Source organism: Nerophis lumbriciformis, linkage group LG31 (assembly GCF_033978685.3).
Source record: "Nerophis lumbriciformis linkage group LG31, RoL_Nlum_v2.1, whole genome shotgun sequence".
Classification (NCBI taxonomy): domain Eukaryota; kingdom Metazoa; phylum Chordata; class Actinopteri; order Syngnathiformes; family Syngnathidae; genus Nerophis; species Nerophis lumbriciformis.
Window position 1 is genome coordinate 16,361,338 of NC_084578.2, and position 20,080 is coordinate 16,381,417.

Below are 20,080 nucleotides of genomic sequence, written 5' to 3' on the forward strand. Positions count from 1 at the left end.
TAACTCTAAATTAAGTTTTTGTTATTTAAAATATGTTCCCCTAGTGTCCAAATAACTCTAAATTAAGTCTTTGTTGTTTAGAATATGTTCCCCATACTAAAGTGTTATCAAAAAATGATATCAAAATCAAATTACAGTATATTATTGATGTAGTTTGATCATTTTCCTCGACTGATGTACTAACATCATGTGGTTTATTTTGTACATATGTAGCATCATCTACAACGATACAAAGAATTGCTATTGCGACATCCAGTGGACACCAGTGTTTATTTTCATTCAAAAATGTCAGGTTAATTTTTATACTTGGCAAACTGGGCCTGATCCGGCCCTAGGGCCGTACGTTTGACACCCCTGCAGTAGAACGTCGAACGCCTTAAAATGCGTTCTGTTGCAATTCCAACTTTTAACTATGTAGAGTGGCGCTTTCCATTGTTTCCAGCATATCCACCAGGAGTGGGGCCATATGAATACCTAACTGTGCCTCACACATGCCAACACTGACAGGAAATAAAAAAAATAAAAAAAATAAATAAAAGCTTTAAGACCCTCCCCCTTTTTAAAAGTACATCCACACACGATCACAACAACTCAGAAGTCTACATGAAAACTCTCTTTTGTTCCCAAAAGTTAAAAAACAAAACAAAAGTCCTACCTTTGTCGTTTTTAAGAAACGTTACTAAGATCGCTAGTTCCTACTACTAATTTGTTCCCCCCCTGGCACTACGTTTTAGAACAAGAGTCGTCGTGATTAGGGACACGGAAAGGTTCTCTTCAGCCTGCGCGTCTGCAGGCGGGGGTTTCATAGGACAAACATGCACAAACGCACAATGTCTTCTACACACTCCAGTTGCAACCCGGCGTGTCGGTAAAAAAAAAAAAACACAACATGAAAACACACGACGGCGAGGTTCATTTTCCAGATGTTTTAAGAAAGGATGCACGTTGATTGAAAGTGCGTGCAAACACGGACAGTCACCTGCGGGCGGGTCTTTCTTTCAAACCTGGGTCAGGGGAGGCGGGGCTTAGAGGAGTGGGGGGGTGGAGGGGGCGGGGGGGTCACAATCCCTCGGTAAAGACGGCCCCCTCAGGAGCCGAGCGAGAACTGGTCTTGCTCGATGGGCTTTTTCACCCAGGCGCCCAGGCCGGCCTTGTGGAACGCCTTGATGAGCGCCATCTTGGCGGAGTGGTACTCGCCGGCCGCCTGCTTGCCGTCGTGGTAGGAGGCGGGCTTGGGCGCCTTGATCCGCAACACGGAGGACAGCTGGTTAGAGAGGAGACAAGTCAGGGACACACGCATCAACACCGACGTCTTGTGTACAGAATCACACCAGGCAAGGCTACCGTTCACATTTGAACCGATACGGTACAGACTTCCAGTACTTGGGAATCGATACCTGCACTCAAGTTTCAGTACTTTTGTGTACGTTTATAAATATTAATTGTTTTTGATACTGTGGAGCTGATCTCCCAAAGCTTTGGGATAAAATTGAAAATATTCCAATTCTGTCTTGATGGTCCTTCTTACTCAGCATATATGTCATCGAAAGAACTTGGGATTGACCAGTAACTTAGATTCCCTTGGAGGAAGAACTGGTCTGACGCAACAATACTAAAATCAAACATTGAAAAAAATGAGCTGATTAGGATAACTGCAAGGCCAAGACGTTAGATGGCTGTAGTGTACAGTAGTCGTGTTGGTTTGTTCGGGCTTTGCTGTCTGTTGCGCCCTACAAAGTGTTAATACTGCAAGTACTTATTACACACCAGCTGTTTGATTGTAATGTGCTTCTTAGTTGTAGTCTTCATTAACACATTTGGAGGCGCTGAAATGACCAGCTTGAATTGACAATGCTAATCAGTAGCATGTCAATAGCAAAGCCAATATATATTAACATTCGGATAGCACATTTTTGGAAAAGTGGAGCCTCACGTAACATACTGTGGAATTTGCTTCCTAGCAACTCCACTGTAGAGCCAAGCGTGCAGGTTTAACAAAGTTTTAATGTTTTTGTCACAAGTTTTTCCAAAATGTCTTTCAGCACGTCGTGACGTTGCCGTCACTCCCAATCCTCTCTCTCCCTCTGCTCCCCGGCTGCTTACTGTTAAAGACAACAGATGATTAGATGAACACGTACCACCTGTGAAATCTAATCACCGGCCAGCTGTGTCTCGCCGTCAGCACATGCCCCCGCCCCTGCCCGCTGGTGCTTGTCTTCAGTACCATGGACAGCGGCGGTGACTTTTCCTCCTACAAGCAGCGCTGACTACACTTTCCCTCCACACATACGTTGACGCATTTTTTGAGTCAATTGCTTTTGATTTGAAAATTGCAACATTACGTATAGGTACCGTATTTTACGGATTAAAAGCCGCTAAATTTTTCCCACGCTTTGTACCCTGCGGCTTATATAACGGCCATAATATTTTGTATCCAACAAAACCTTTTTTGAAATAACACCTACAGGGATACTGAAAAGGTGTGTTATTGTTTGTGCTACGGCACCATCTTTTTGACGAGTTTTGCGGTTTTAAAATGTACTTTCTGTTTTGTGCCTTGAACCGGAAGCATATTCGCCCATAGCGTTTCTGCTCGAAAGGGTTCTTAGTTCATCACCCCGAGCAATGTTTGTAAGTTTTACAATATAGCTAAAACAATTCATACTTACTAAACCGTCCCATGCGCGATGTCTGTAGGAGTGTTTTCATGCTTATTTGTACATGCTATTTTAATGTAATCAAGCTAGGGACGTTAGCGAATATGCTAACACGTTTACAGGTGTCTGTGTTGGTATTATTAATTTATAATGGCCTTCTTTTTGCATTGTTTTAGTTTCGTAAATTCTCCAAGACGTCACTGCGGAGTTATTGATTCTGTAGTGGCCTAGTGGTTAGAGTGTCCGCCCTGAGATCGGTAGGTTGTGAGTTCAAACCCCGGCTGAGTCATACCAAAGACTATAAAAACGGGACCCATTACCTCCCTGCTTGGCACTCAGCATCAAGGGGTTGGAATTGGGGGTTAAATCACCCAAAAATAATTCCCGGGTGCGGCCACCGCTGCTGCTCACTGCTCCCCTCACCTCCCAGAGGGTGAGGGTGATGGGTCAAATGCAGAGGATAATCTCACCACACCTAGTGTGTGTGTGACAATCATTGGTACTTTAACTTTTTGTTTTTATATGATTGGGGAGCTAACTTCCACAGCTTGTGGGTCCATGACAACAACTTCTATTTTGTTTGATCAGCCGTTTTACTGCCGTGTTACAGACACCGCTTGGTATGTAAATAAACATTTACAAAATCTTTCGTACCTGTGTATATCTGCATCTTATTGTCCGGCTAAGATATGTAATAATATTGTTTTTTTTAATTTATTTGGTGGGTGCGGATTAAATGCTGGTGCGCTTTATAGCCCGAAAAATACGGTATTAGTCTGCTCTCAGTGCTGCTGGAGTGATCGCCATCAGACATTACAACTCAAATGAGTCATTTTTGCACGTTATCTATGTTCTCGGTCTCTGTAATAATGATGACAATTTGTTGTAGATTTAATTGCTTATTGTTTAATGAAATAGTTATCATTTAATTGATGTATTGTAATTACTAGTCAGTTCAACTTAAATGCCACAAAATTCCCCAAAACAAAAAATATTTTTTGTTGTTGTTGTTGTTTTTTAATACAAACAATTGCATGTTTTTAAAATTTTTTATCTACCAGTTTAGGTACTGTTTAAACACCCGCACCATTTTTAAAGTACTGATTTGGTACGAGTATCAGTGAAAATGTAAATGATACCATCCCTAGTCAGGCCATAAACTTCACTGATTTATATATTTTGTCTCTATTACTGTACCATATTTGTGTAGGATACATCTACAGTTACAGTTTGTCAAATCCACAATTGTTTGACTTTTACACTTAAAAAACAATAGAATAGAATAGAAAGTACTTTATTGATCCCTGGGGGAAATTCAGCACCACAGTTCGCTCACAATAGACAATAATAATAATAAATAATATAATATATTATATAAATAATATATAATATATGAATAATATAAATATATTCTACATATCTTCTACAGTAATAGATATAAATAAGTTATCGGCATAGGTCTTCAGTATCTGTATCTGCTCGGAAAAAAAAAGAAGTACTATCATTCCTAAAAAAATATGAATACAAAACTACATCATTTTATTGTTAATAGAGATGTCCGATAATATCGGCCGATAAATGCGTTAAAATGTAATATCGGAAATTATCGGTATCGGTTTTTTTTTTTATTATCAGTATCGTTTTTTAAATTTTTTTTATTAAATCAACATAAAAAAACACAAGATACACTTACAATTAGTGGACCAACCCAAAAAACCTCCCTCCCCCATTTACACTCATTCACACAAAAGGGTTGTTTCTTTGTTATTAATATTCTGGTTCCTACATTATATATCAATATATATCAATACAGTCTGCAGGGATACAGTCCGTAAGAACACATGATTGTGCATGCTGCTGGTCCACTAATAGTACTAACCTTTAACAGTTAATTTTAATCATTTTCATTCATTACTAGTTTCAAAGTAACTGTTTTTATATTGTTTTACTTTCTTTTTTATTCAAGAAAATGTTTTTAATTTATTTATCTTATTTTATTTTATAATTTTTTTTTAAAAGTACCTTATCTTCACCGTACCTGGTTGTCCAAATTAGGCATAATAATGTGTTAATTCCACGACTGTATCAATCAATCAATCAATCAATCAATCTTTATTTATATAGCCCTAAATCACAAGTGTCTCAAAGGGCTGCACAAGCCACAACGACATCCTCGGTACAAAGCCCACATAAGGGCAAGGAAAAAAATATAGAATAATATAGTATAGATCGGTTGATATCGGTATCGGTAATTAAAGAGTTGGACAATATCGGAATATCGGCAAAAAGCCATTATCGGACATCACTAATTGTTAACATTTCAGATAGCTAGCAATTAGCACTCTAATTGCCAGATAGCGATTAGCAGATATATGAGTAGGAGTAGGTCTGGGACGATAACACATTTTTCTGGACGATATATTGTCCCGCAAATTATTGTTATAAATTATATTAGTGTCAGCATTATTTTAGAGCAATTTAGGGACTAATGTAATAATAATAATAATAATAATAATAATAATAATAATAATGCAAGTAACCCTTTCTAATTGCCAACAAATTCAATATAAAAGTAGCCAGAATATGCATTTAAATCATTATTTAACCGGTCATTATTCAATTAAATGTGATTATAAATGCATCAAGTCTTAGCTGATACACAAAGGATTATAACTTATTATTATTTATCTATTTATATGTGCCAAGATCTTGGAGAAGCTAGCTTTGGCATGTTTGTTTATTTTTAGAACTTCTCGCCGTGTATCCTCAAAAAGTGATGGGACTCAACAATAACAGTTTTTAGTTTATAATCTCTGTACCTAGACAACGTTGGTTAGTTTCTGCATACAATTGTTGTCGTCTTTCTTTAATAGGGGGGTTACCAAGCGGAAGGGCGTACCTTGGAGTGTAGGCGCACCCAGCGGCTGTAGAGGGCGTGCTTGCAGAGGCGCGAGGCTCGGCCTACGTCGTCCTTGCCGGTGGTGGCGTTGATCACCTCCAGGCCCTGATCCCCCACTGTCCAGTTGACACTGAAGTTGGGGGCTTTCCCAGGCTGTCTGGCCTCTGCATTGCTTATCCCTGCAAAAGAACAAACATTGAGGAGTTCATAGAAAGAACTCGCACAGGCGCCAACTTTCTGAAATGCAACTGTCAGAATAATTGTATCTAAGTTATCACAAAACTTTGTGTTACATTGAGTTCAGCTCGCCCTGCGAGAGGACAAAAGCTGTATTTGATCCTACCAAGGAAAAGGCTTGTAAAACTCCACTGTGTAGGATGGGGAGCGACATGAAGGCGTCGGTTTCTTTGAAGTGTTGTAATCCACAGAAAGATTTTGTCTTGACCCGGGATCTACAAAGCGGAGAGAAAGCAGGACCTGCCCAAGCTCCAGGAACCTCTTCTTTGAACTGTTTTACGACCTCTTCTTTGAACTGTTTATGACCTTTTCTTTGAACCGACCTTTTCTTTGAACTGTTTTGTAATCAAAGGCGATGGCTGTTTTCGACCCCCGTCCCTTTAGAAACAGCTGTTGCCATGTAATCAGGGAAAGTCCAAATAAAAGAGGAGGCGTACAATCTTTCGTCAGAGCGTGGTGGAGACTGTACAAAAGTACAGCCCAGACGTTTCTCCTCAATTGAGCCAAATTTGATTTTGTCTCTGTTTAATTCCTTGCTTTTTTGTGTGTTTAATTGATGTCATCAGTGTTTGAACCTGACAGCAATTATTGTATTTTTCGGACTACAAAGCACATTTAAAATACTTACATTTTCGCAAAAATCTACGTAGTGCCTTATAACCTGATGCGCCTAATGTACATATGAATTCTGGTTGTGCTTACCGACCTCGAAGCAATTTTATTTAGTACATGGTGTAATGATAAGTGTGACCGGTAGATGGCAGTCACACATAAGAGATACTGTCAGGTGATGACATCTATTAAACAAGACAAGAAGCAAGGAATCAAACAGAGACAGAATTAAATTTGGCTCAGTGAGGAGAAACGCGTAAACCTGTACCCTTGTACAGTGTCACTGCGCTCTGCCGAAAGATTGTACGCCTCCTCTTTTATTTGGACTTTCCCTGATTACATGGCAACAGCTGATTCTAAAGGGACAGGGTCGTAAACAGCCATCACCTTTGATTACAAAACAGTTCAAAGAAAAGGTCGTAAAAGAGTTCATAGAGGAGGTCGTAAAAGAGTTCAAAGAAGAGGTGCCTGGAACTTGGGCAGATCCTGCTTTCTCTCCGCTTTGTAGTTCTCGGGTCAAAACAAAATCTTTCTGTGGATTCCAATACATCAAAGAAACAGAACACCTTCATGTTGCTCCCCATCCTACACAGTGGAGTTTTACAAGCCTTCTTCTTGGTAGGATCAAAGACAGCTTTTGCATTCTCGCCGGGAACTCATGGCAACACAAAGTTTTGTGATAACTCAGATACAATTATTCTGACAGATACGGGTGGACTGCAGGTTGACGCCTGTTCAATAAATGACGCAAGCAAGTACTGCTAATAAGCAAGCAACACCAAAACTTTGATGTTTCATTGAAAATATAGAACATTACACACGGCGCTCAAAAACCTGTCAAAATGTTTTAGTACGACTTTGGTAAGCTACGAAGGGCTTCAACATACAGGTATTATTGTTGTGTGTGTACAAGGACAAAGGCCTGATTTACTAAGATCCAAACACCACGTGCTGGACGGGGCGTATGCAAAAAATATGAGTGGGTGTGTTGCACGTGATCTACTAAGACTGCATGTGCAATTGAAAAGAGGTGCAGACCGCCTTATTTAAATGAGGATTTTGCGTGCATAACATGTGCATTTTCTGCACGTTATCATGCTCCTACCTGTGTGCGATGTGTTGTACCAGCAGCGCACATCTATAATCTGTAACACCTTTTTTGAATCGCAATCTAGATAACAGAAACATATGCACACTTTCTGACACTTTTCTTTCACTTTCACAGTCATCGCGCGAGACTGTGGATGGCATCGCCAGCGCATTCGTGCGTCTGGTATGACTACAACGCAAGAAAATGCAAATTGAAAAACTTTTCATAAATAGAAAAAACAAACAACTAGGGATGTTATCGGCCGATAAATGCTTTAAAATGTGATATCGGAAATTATCGGTATCGGTTTCAATATTATCGGTATCGGTTTTCAAAAGTAAAATGTATGACTTTTTAAAACGCCTGTGCACATGGACATAGGGAGAAGTACAGAGCGCCAATAAACCTTGAAGGCACTGCCTTTGCGTGCCGGCCCAGTCACATAATATTTACGGCTTTACAGCCATACAGGTCACACTGAGGGTGGCCGTACAAACAACTTTAACACTGTTACAAATATGCGCCACACTGTGAACCCACACCAAACAAGAATGAGAAACACATTTCGGGAGAACATCCGCACCGTAACACAACATAAACACAACAGAACAAATACCCAGAACCCCTTGCAGCACTAACTCTTCCGGGACGCTACAATATACACCCCCCCGCTAAGGAAGTGTGTTCCATTTAGATAAGAATCATAATATGACCCCTTTGATGTGCCTTATAATCAGGTGCACCTTTTGTGTGAAAATAGTGCGCCTAATGGTTCGAAAAATACGGTACTCGAGTACTCGAATCGTATAGGACAGTGGTGCCAAACCTTTTTGTAACTGCGGACCGATTTTTTATTTTTTTTTTGTCATAAAAAAAATACAATCATGTGTGCTTACGGACTGTATCCCTGCAGACTGTATTGATCTATATTGATATATAATGTAGGAATCATAAATATTAATAACAGAAAGAAACAACCCTTTTGTGTGAATGAGTGTGAATGAGTGTAAATGGGGGAGGTGCACTAATTATAAGTGTATCTTGTGTTTTTTATGTTGATTTACTAAAAAAAAAAAAAAAAAAAAAAAAAAAAAAAAATCTTCTGCGGCCCGGTACCAATCGAGCCCGGTGGTTGGGGACCACTGGTATAGGACACTAAAAAGATCATAAAGTACCAATGATTGTCACGCACACACTATGTGTGGTGAGATTATCCTCTGCATTTGACCAATCCCCTTGTTCCACCCCCTGGGAGGTGAGGGGAGCAGTGAGCGGCAGCGGTGGCCGCGCCCGTAAATCACTTTTGGGTGATTTAACCCCCAATTCCAACCCTTGATGCAGAGTGCCAAGCAAGGAAGCGACCACAATGTAACACTAGCAATGTAAACGGTATATTCCAGTGTGCACAATTAGAATATTATGTAAGTGATATGAACTTTCATCGGACTGGAGACTACCCAGCATGCACCACCTGAATGCCACGGGCCTCCACTATTTCACCAGCCTAAATGGGAGACATATAAAAACCATAAATCCCCGAGCCTTGTGCTGTGTGAGTGTAATAAACTCTTCGGAGTCAATGATTTAAACGATATGAACGCCACAGGGCTGCCATGCTGCAGCCTCCCACTGCTCCCAACTCTGCAGAGCAGAAAAAGCTTTTAATTCTGCTCCTTTTTTTATTTATTTTTTTATCACCTTTACTTGCCAGGTGGACAGCATCCAGGGAGGGAGAGGTACACTGCTTGTACAGTTAATAAAGGTTTATGACGGTGACAGTCTCAGCCTGGAATAGATCTCGTCTGTTTCCTGGATTAGGTGTCTTCAGACATGTGTGCAGATCGCCACAATAAGATTTGATGCCCTCATTAATTAACATTAGAATGCACCTGGTCTGCCAGAGCATAAGAAGACACAGCACAAGGGATCCGTGTTGCCAACTTAGCGACTGTGTTGTTATATTTGGGGAGTATTTACACTCTATAAAAAACAGTGTAGATTAAGTCTTGTGATGAATTTTGGAAAGCAGATTAGCGCTCCTCCTGATGACCGCCGGGTGCATCTGAGGGCCCTTCACCCATCCAAAAGCACTCATAGGTGACTCTGTCTTGCGACATAAAAAAAAACAGACTCCAACAATAAGCAATGTTTGAAAGTTATTCTTTAGTTGAAAACTAATTTGTTTTGCTTTTCCCGTTTTTTTTTAACAATTTTTTTTATTTTTGTTTTAATTATGCAAATTAAACAATTGCTTCATATTGTTAACAACCCACAAATACATTGCAGTCATACTTATACATACATGGGATGTATTTTCTTTTTTTACTTAATATGCTAAAATGTCTAAAAATTGTTTACATTGTCATTAAGGGGTATTGTGTGTAGAATTTTGAGGACAAAAATGAATGTATTACATTTCGGAATAAATATATATTGCATGACAAAATATGGAAAAATACATAATTTTTTTTTTTTTAAACAGCGGACAATAAGGAAGACTTTGCTTGCGTTTCTTTTTGTAATTATAACTAATTATTATGGGGTGGAGCGGTCGTCTAGAAACTTTTTCAAAATGTTAGCAACCCCCAAATATATTGCAGTCATACTTATACATACATGTGATTTATTTAGTTTTTTAATAAATATGCAAACATTTCTACATGTTTTTTACATTGTCATTAAGGGGTATTGTGTGTAGAATTTTGAGGACACAAATTAATTTATTCCATTTCGGAATAAATATATATTGCATGACAAAATATGGAAAAATACATTATTTTTTAAGATAGATAAACACTTTTAAAGTTTAAAACACTACAACTTTTGGACAACAGAGAAGACAGCAGACAATTAGGAAGACTTTGGTTGTGTTTCTTTTTGTAATCATAACTAATTATTATGGGGTGGAGCGGTCGTCCAGAAACTTAACAATGTTAGCAACCCTCAAATACATTGCAGTCATACTTATACATTTATTTTTTAATAAATATGCAAACATTTCTATATTTTTTTCACATTGTCATTATGGGGTATTGTGTGTAGAAATTTGAGAATAAAAATGAATTTATTCCATTTCGGAATAAATATATATTGCATGAAAAAATATGGAAAAATACATTATTTTTTTAGGATGGATAAACACTTTTGAAGTGTGAAACACTACAACTTTTGGACGACAGAGAAGACAGCGGACAATAAGGAAGACTTTGGTTGCATTTCTTTTTGTAATTATAACAAATTATTATAGGGTGGAGCGGTCGTCCAGAAACTTGTTAACAACCCCCAAATATATTGCAGTTATACATACATGTGATTTATTTAATTTTTTAATAAATATGCAAATTGTCATTAAGGGGTATTGTGTGTAGAATTTTGAGGATAAATATGAATTTATTCCATTTCGGAATAAATATATATTGCATGACAAAATATGGAAAAATACATTTTTTTTTTAAGATAGATAAACACTTTTCATGTGTAAAACACTCTACAACTTTTGGACAACAGAGAAGACAGCAGACAATAAGGAAGACTTTGGTTGCGTTTTTTTTGTAATTATAACTAATTATTATGGGGTGGAGCGGTCGTCCAGAAACTTTTTAACAATGTTAGCCACCCCCAAATACATTGCAGTCATACTTATACATTTCTTTTTTAATAAATATGCAAACATTTCTATATTTTTTTTACATTGTCATTAAGGGGTATTGTGTGTAGAATTTTGAGGATAAAAATGAATTTATTCCATTTCGGAATAAATATATATTGCATGACAAAATATGGAAAAATACATTATTTTTTTAGGATAGATAAACACTTTTGAAGTGTGAAACACTACAACTTTTGGACGACAGAGAAGACAGCGGACAATAAGGAAGACTTTGGTTGCATTTCTTTTTGTAATTATAACAAATTATTATAGGGTGGAGCGGTCGACCAGAAACGTGTTAACAACCCCCAAATACATTGCAGTCATACTTATACATACATGTGATTTATTTAATTTTTTAATAAATATGCAAATTGTCATTAAGTGGTATTGTGTGTAGAATTTTGAGGACAAACATGAATTTATTCCATTTCGGAATAAATATATATTGCATGACAAAATATGAAAAAATGCATTATTTTTTAAGATAGATAAACACTTTTAAAGTTTAAAACACTCTACAACTTTTGGACAACAGAGAAGACAGCAGACAATAAGGAAGACTTTGGTTGCGTTTCTTTTTGTAATTATAACTAATTATTATGGAATGGAGCGGTCGTCCAGAAACTTTTTAACAATGTTAGCAACCTTCAAATACATTGCATTCATACTTATACATACATGTGATTTATTTTATTTTTTAATAAATATGCAAACATTTGTACATGTTTTTTTACATTGTCTTTAAGGGGTATTGTGTGCAGAATTTTGAGGACAAAAATGAATTTATTCCATTTCGGAATAAATATATATTGCATAACAAAATATGGAAAAATACATGATTTTTTTTAGGATAGATAAACACTTTTCAAGTGTTTAACAAAACAGTCTACAACTTTTGGACAACAGATGAGACAGCGGACAATAAGGAAGACTTTGCTTGCGTTTCTTTTTACAATTATAACAAATTATTATGGGGTGGAGCGGTCGTCCAGCAACTTTTTAACAATGCTAGCAACCTTCAAATACATTGCAGTCATACTTATATGTACTGGGTATTGACTGTAGAATTTTGAGGACAAAAATTAATTGATTACATTTCGGAATAAATATATATCGCATGACAAAATATGGAAAAATAAATACATTTTTAAGATGGATAAACACTTTTCAAGTGTGAAACACTACAACTTTTGGACGACAGAGAAGACAATATAATTATAACAAATTATTATGGGGTGGAGTGGTCGTCCAGAAGCTTGTTAACAATGTTAACAACACCCAAATACATTAAAACTATACTTATGTACATGTGATTTCTTATTTACCATGAATTGATTTAAGTGGACCCCGACTTAAACAAGTTGAAAAACTTAATCGGGTGTTACCATTGAATGGTTAATTGTACGGAATATGTACTGTACTGTGCAATCTACGAATAAAAGTCTCAATCAATCAATCAATCAATCAATTTGTATTATTATTATTTTTCTTTAATAAATATGCAAAAATGTCAAAAACATTTTTTTTACATTGTCATTAGGTGTATTGTGTGTAGAATTTTGAGGAAAAAATAATAATTTATTCAATTTCGGAATAAATAAATATTCCATTAAAAATATGGCAAAAGTGAAGCGCTATTCATGGCTATATTAATTTTTAAGATAAACAAACACTTTTCAAGTGTAAAACAGTCTACAACTTTTTGACGACAGAGAAGACAGCGAACAATTAGGAAGACTTTGGTTGCGTTTCTTTTTACAATTACCGGTATAACTAATTATTAAGGGACGGAGCGGCCGTCCAGAAACGTGTTAACAACCCCCAAATACATTGCAATCATACCTATGTACACTTATGTACATTATTATTCTTATTTTTCTTTAAATAAATATGCAACAATTTCAAAATATTTTTTACATTGCCATTATGGGGTATTGTGTGTAGAATTTTGAGGACAAAAATTAATTCATCCATTTCGGAATAAAAATATATTCCATGACAAAATATGAAAAAAGTGAAGACAGTGGACAATGAGGAAGACTTTGGTTGTGTTTCTTTTTATAATTATAATTAATTATAATGATGTTGAGCGGGTGTCCAAAAACTGAAGGATTCCTGGTTCGATTTCGGCATCCACCATCCTAGTTGCGGCCAATGGGCAAGACACTTCACCCACCTTTCTCTCAGTGCCACCCACACTGGTATAAATGTAGCTTACCACCACCAAGCTTGAATGTATGGGTTTTCTCAATGTAAAGCGCTTTGAGACAACTGTGAAAAAGCGCTATATAAATATAATTTATTCATTATTATTAGTAGTTATAATTAATTTAAAAAAAAAGGATGTGCTTTTACTGCCATCTACTTTTAGGTCTGTGTGGAATAAAATGAGTAAAATATCAATATATAATATTTAGATTGTGTGCATTTTGAGCTTAACGTTACAAGAAACACTTAAAATATTGATAAAGTCAAGTAAAAAAAATAATCGCAACGTTTGCCGCAAAAACAAAATAAAGCAATAAAAAAAGTCTGCAAAATCCCGGAAGTACTGAATAAAACAATGTGGCGGCCAAGATCTAAACCTAAAATATCGGTTTTGGTAAACAAAGCCTTTCGTCAGTAGCCCAGGATTACCGCTAATGTAGGAATGTGAAGTTAAGAAAATGCTATAAAACAGCAGCCATGGCCCCCGTATAAACGTTTTAAAGCTGACGTGCTCAAGAAGCTGCTGGAATGTCTCACCGCTGAGAAGAGGTCTGTTGAGCGTGAACTGCTGGGGCAGGTCCTCGATGTCTGCGATGCGCTGGTACATGGCCCGGGAGAGGTGGTCGGCGTGGTAAAGACTTCCCAGGATGATGCTGGAGAAGTAGATCGGCTCGGTGAAGTAGCTCATCAGGGAGCCCTGGATGCCCACCACATTCCACCTGCACCAGGACAACGCAGAGTTAGGAAGCAGCTGCACGGTTTTCAACGACTTCATCTTAAAGAGTAAAGAAGAAAAGTGACTGACGTCAGCTCCCCTAATTAAACATATTTTGATTTGAATACCATCATTTACGGACTAAAGACTACATTTAATTTTTGGACGATTACATTTTGTATGTACATTGGCGGCACACGTACTTATTGAAACAAGAAATAATTACACGGGTAAATGATCAGGTGTCTTGATGAGGGTTAGTCCATAATGCTCTAAATGGCAGACTGAAAGATTGTGTGAGTGCATTTGATTTAATGTGAGCAATTTAATTATTCTACCGCAGTGTTTGTTACTGGGCCGCCCAAAAATATCTGCAGCGGTACTCAGTTGTAATACACTTGTCCACCACTTGTGGCAGCAATGGCAATATCAAACAAACAGAAGAAGTCTGGAGCTAAAGTCACAGAAGTTTCTTAAGTGCAAAAATTATGACTAAAGTGGTGAAGCTTTATTTAGTTTTTTTTTTTTTTTTAAGAAATTATTATTTATTATTAATCTAGCTCAAATTTCTTAGTTATAATTTATTTATTTTAGCACTGTAAGTCCCTTCTTATTCAGTATACTTGAATATTATTTATTTTTGTAATCAGCCTGACATAAGCCTTGATAATAACCTTTGTGATTAACACATGCCTTCATATCATTTCACAAGATTTATCCTGGTAAACTGTAAGTAGGTTAGATATAATTATTGAATATGAAATAAGATAATAGGTTTACTAATTAAGGCCATTTCTACACAAACACAGATAATTAATAAACGCATACTTATCACTGCGTTTAGGCCTCTTGTCCACACACAAACGCATACTTTTGCCCTTAAAAATGCAGACTTTTGCAAACAGGCTTCTGATTGGAGAAAATGTGCATGACAGCAGGTGTATGTGTTTTGAAACTGCATTTGTGTGGATGGAGATCGTTTTAACCCCAAATATGTGTTTTTGAAACTATCCTTCTTTGTGTGGACATGGCCTGAGTGTCAATTTTTGAGTGGGTCCCGTGTCCCTCCGCGCAGAGTGGAATATTACTGTGAAAGTTTTAACTTGAAAAAAATTGTTATCATACTTGCAATTTGTTTTTTAAATTCAAGAAAATTGTTTTTTTTACTTGCAATTTGTTATTTTACTTGCAGAATTGTTTTTCTTTTCCTGCTAATAATTTTTTTGATTGAAGAAAATTGCTTTGTTTTTTATTACCTGTGAATCATTTTACTACTTGCGAACCGTTTTTTTACTTTTAGAAACATTTTTTTTTTTTTAACTTGCAAATGTTTTTTTTTTTTTAGCAGATAATTGTTTTGTTTTTACTTTTTAATTGACGACATTTTTTTATTTTATTTGTGAATGTTTTTTTTTTATTTGTGAATGTTTTTTTTTTATTTGATGAAAATTGTTTTTCTTTGATGGCAAATCTTTTTTTACTTGCAAAAACATGTAATTACACTTGCGAATAATTTTTTTAAATTTAAGAATATTGTTTTTTTTTTGCGAGTCCTTTTTTTACTTACAGAGAATCGTTATTTTTCCTTGCGAATCTTTTTTTAATTGGAAAAAAAAAATAGTTTTCACTTGCAAATCGTTTCTTAATTGAAGACTTTTTTTTAAACTTGCGAGTCGTTTTCTTAAAAAATTGCGAATCATTTATTTATTTGAAGACTTTTTTTAACTTGCACATTTTTTTGTACTTGCAGAAAATTGTTAATATACTTTTTATTTGAATAGAATAGTTTTTCTTTAATTGAGAATCTTTTTTACTTGCAAAAAATTCTTTTTTTACTTGCAAATAATTTTTTTCTTTGCAGAATTTTTTTTTTTTAAACTTGCGAATCGTTTTTTAATTGAAGATGATCTTTTATTTTATTACTTGCGAATCGTTTTTTTAATTAATTGTTTTTAAATTGCAAATACATTTTATATTTGAAAAAAACATTTTTTTTAATTGCAAATCTTTTTTTTTACTTGCAGAAAAGTGTTAATATACTTGCGAATCGCTTTTTTAATTGAATCCAATTGTTTTTGTTTTATTTGCGAATCGTATTTTTCATTTGCAGAAAAATAGTTTTATTTACTCGCGAATCGTTGGGCGTGTGTAAAAACATTTTTGTGTATTTGTGGAGTTTTGGCAGTAATTTCAGTCCATACTAATCCAAACAACAAATGTTCCTGTTTGCAATAATCCTCCTGGTGTTTATTGCACTTTCCCAGCCTTCTCTTTGATGTGAGGTTGCTCCAGCATGAGTATGTTCCGGTTGGGCAGGAACTGTTGGCTGCTCAGGGCAGTACGAGCAGGTGCGTTGTCATGATGAAGTAGCCACGATTTATCCTGCCACAACTCTCGCCTCTAATGACGCAAACACAGCAGGATCTTTTTTGCGGATTTGCTGCTTTGGTCCCAAAACTCACATACCTCATATGCAAGTAACCGAAAAAAAAAAGAAGGGCTAAATACAGATAATAATTACGGAATTATTGTTAGACAGATAGATAGGTTCCCTATTAGAGGTTAAATAAGTGGAGAGAAGATACAGACGGCAATACATGTAAGATAAATTAGTGTATAGCGCCACAAGGCAATGCAATAAACCAAAACCAATTCTACTGAGGGATGCAATTTCTTTTTTGCCAAACTTCTGTGTATTTTTGTGCTGTATCATTAGCCATCTCTCCCTAGTCATTTTCCCATTGACATGCTCTGTGAAGCATCACACTCCCACCTCACTCAGAGGGGAACGTGTGTGTGTGTGTGTGTGTGTGTGTGTGTGTGTGTGTGTGTGTGTGTGTGTGTGTGTGTGTGTGTGTGTGTGCACCAAAAAGTGTCCTGGAGGAAATAAATGGATTGTTGCAGTGTATAAAGAATGATGTCCTTTAAAAGTAAAAAAAAAAAAAAAAGGTTTCATAGTTATTGATTGGCGTCCCTTTAAAAAGCAGTAAACAAAAGGATTAAGAAGGGGGTTAAGAGAACAACCATTTGTACTCGGTAGAACTGGCTAGCTAATTGGTGTGGTGTTCAATAATTTGATAAGCAGCCGCCTTCCATTTATTCATCAAACCCCAAAAAGTGTCAGCATGCAGAGACTCATCTCTCACATCTTTACCTTGGGGCTGACTGCGGGTGTGTGAAATTACCAGCGTAGAGCGAGCACAATGTGGAATATGCAATCAGCAAACCCGAGGCTACATGAAGTGAAAATGCAATATTGTCTGTGTGCGCCACATGCATGCGAAAGATAGCCAACGTAAAAGTGACAGAGGGCAGACTTCCATGGCTAAATCGGACCTGCAAAGCTGTAACGGCACACTTCTTTGTTCCACCTTAAACAACACAGCTAACAGACACAGGGAAGTCAGTCAGAAGGACAGATAAGAGGTTGGCAAACAGGCTCAGTACACTACGAAACAACATGTCCCGGAGTAAAAGCGACCAATCATGTGTTAGTTCCACTGCAGGGACTTTTAACAGAAACGTTCCCATTTACCCGTTTAAATAAAGTTCCCTCTGTTTTTCCAACACAAACTACATTTAGTTCTTCAGGAACTTTTCGGAGTTCCTGCACTGCAAAAAGTCAGTGTTCAAAAACAAGAAAAAAAAAATACAAAAATGAGGGGTATTTTATTTGAACTAAGCAAAATGATCTGCCAATAGAACAAGAAAATTCGGCTTGTCAAGACTTTCCAAAAACAAGTAAAATTAGCTAACCTCAAAGAACCCAAAAATACCTAAAAATAAGTATATTCTCACTAATAACAAGTGCACTTTTCTTGGTAGAAAAAAAATAACTTTTTGCTCATTTTGTTGAAAAATATTCTTAAATTAAGTAAATGCTAGTGCCATTATCTTGACATAATGATATGGGCTCGGCATCATGATTTTTGTTTTCATGCTTGAAGTAGTGAAGTGAATTATATTTATATAGCGCTTTTCTCTAGTGACTCAAAGCGCTTTTACAAAGTGAAACCCAATATCTAAGTTACATTTAAACCAGTGTGGGTGGCACTGGGAGCAGGTGGGTAAAGTGTCTTGCCCAAGGACACAACGGTAGTGACTAGGATGGCGGAAGCGGGGATCGAACCTGGAACCCTCAAGTTGCTGGCACGGCCACTGTATCAACCGAGCTATACCGCTAAATTATTACTTTAAAAAAGTAGTTTTATACTTGTGAGTGTTGATGACACAGCTTTGCATCAGTTGATATTCTAGTTTCAAGCATGTTCTACTCAACAAGCTGCAATATCTTACTGAGATCATTTAGGACCAAAACCCTTAAAACAAGTAAAACACTCTAACATAAAATCTGCTTAGTGAGAAGAATGATCTTATCAGACAGAAAAATAAGCAAATATCACCCTTATTTGAGATATTTCATCTTACTTAGATTTCAGTTTTTGCAGTGTGCCAGCTGGGTGGGACTTTTGGAAGGTTCCTGGAACCCTATCAGGGGCGGGCTGTGCTATCGAACGCGGATTGGTTAAACACAGTTGGGGGGGTGTTGCTAAAAAAAAACGTTTTTCAAACACAGGACAGCCATTACAGAAAGTTCCACGACTTGTATTTCTGTTACAACAAACGAAGAGAAAGAAGAACGAAAGGAACTTCTTAAATTAGCTCAACTATAACTACAAACGAGGCATAATGATGCAATTTGTACATACATCTAGCTGAAATAGCATGTTAGCATTGATTAGCGTGCAGTGACCAAATATGCCTGATTAGAACTCCCAACAAGTCAATAACATCAACAAAGCTCATGTTTGTGTATTCATACACAGTATAAAAAGTTTGGTGGACAAAATGAGACAAAGAAGGAGTGGCATTCAAATGTCTTTCCGTGGCAGCATCGGACAAAGTGTATACAAACTACGGTGAGTTCAAGTTCTGCCATAATTAGTAGGACAAAACGGCGTTCGCCAAATACTGTACATGTTTAATATAAACAGTGGGATTTTTAACAATCAGGAAGGCTTGTGTCATGTTTGTCCTCCTACAGAAACCATATTAAAACAAAAACTTTTTTTTTTCCCCTATCTTTTTCTATTTTCACACATTTTTGAAAAAGCTCCAGGGAGCCGCTTGTTGCCAACTCCCGCTTTAAGGTGTGTACTTGAACAATTTATTTAAAAAAACTAGCCTGCATTCGCATAAGCATGCATCAAGTACCAAAATATGACTGAGGTGTATACCTACAAAATGAACTAAAAAAAGCTAGCATACTCACAGGTATTATTTGTCAGGTAACAATATATTTTCTGCAGAGGCGTATACCTGCACCACTTAAAAAAAAGCGAGCATTCTGATATTGGAATGGTTACGGTTGTGCTACGGGCCGCTAAAAAATTTGCTCGGAATAAACAGCGGTTAAACCAAAAGTTGTAAGATTTCTTCTTTATTGTTTGAAAATAACATTTCTTTGGTTTTAATTGTAAAGTGGAAGACCCCAAAGTGTAACCGTGTTTAGAGATGTCCGATAATGGCTTTTTTGCCGATATCCAATATTCCGATACTGTCCAACTCTTAATTACCGATACCGATATATACAGTCGTGGAATTAACACATTATTATGCCTAATTTTTTTGTGATGCCCGGCTGGATGCATTAAACAATGTAACAAGGTTTTCCAAAATAAATCAACTCAAGTTATGGAAAAAAATGCCAACATGGCACTGCCATATTTATTATTGAAGTCACAAAGTGCATTATTTTTTTTAACATGCCTCAAAACAGCAGCTTGGAAATTGGGACATGCTCTCCCTGAGAGAGCATGAGGAGGTTGAGGTGGGCAGGATTGGGGGGGTAGGGGGTAACGGGGGGTGTAAGTTGTAGCGTCCCGGAAGAGTTAGTGCTGCAAGGGGTTCTGGGTATTTGTTCTGTTGTGTTTATGTTGTGTTACGGTGCGGATGTTCTCCCGAAATGTGTTTGTCATTCTTGTTTGGTGTGGGTTCAGAGTGTGGCGCA

General features: G+C 36.8%; 1 protein-coding gene across 3 annotated transcripts in view; it reads right to left on the reverse strand.

The window, feature by feature from the left end:
* Window positions 1-265: 265 nt before the first annotated feature.
* Window positions 266-20,080, reverse strand: part of adarb1b (adenosine deaminase RNA specific B1b) — a 330,371-nt gene continuing 310,556 nt past the window's right edge. For all 3 annotated transcript variants that reach the window (XM_061926523.1, XM_061926524.1, XM_061926522.1), the window contains 3 exons: window positions 13,893-14,074; window positions 5,557-5,735; window positions 266-1,264 (listed from right to left, as the gene is read on the reverse strand). In XM_061926523.1, the coding sequence (XP_061782507.1) occupies window positions 1,088-1,264; window positions 5,557-5,735; window positions 13,893-14,074 (538 nt within the window). In that variant the 3' untranslated portion in view covers window positions 266-1,087. The remainder of the gene's footprint in view (window positions 1,265-5,556; window positions 5,736-13,892; window positions 14,075-20,080) is intronic.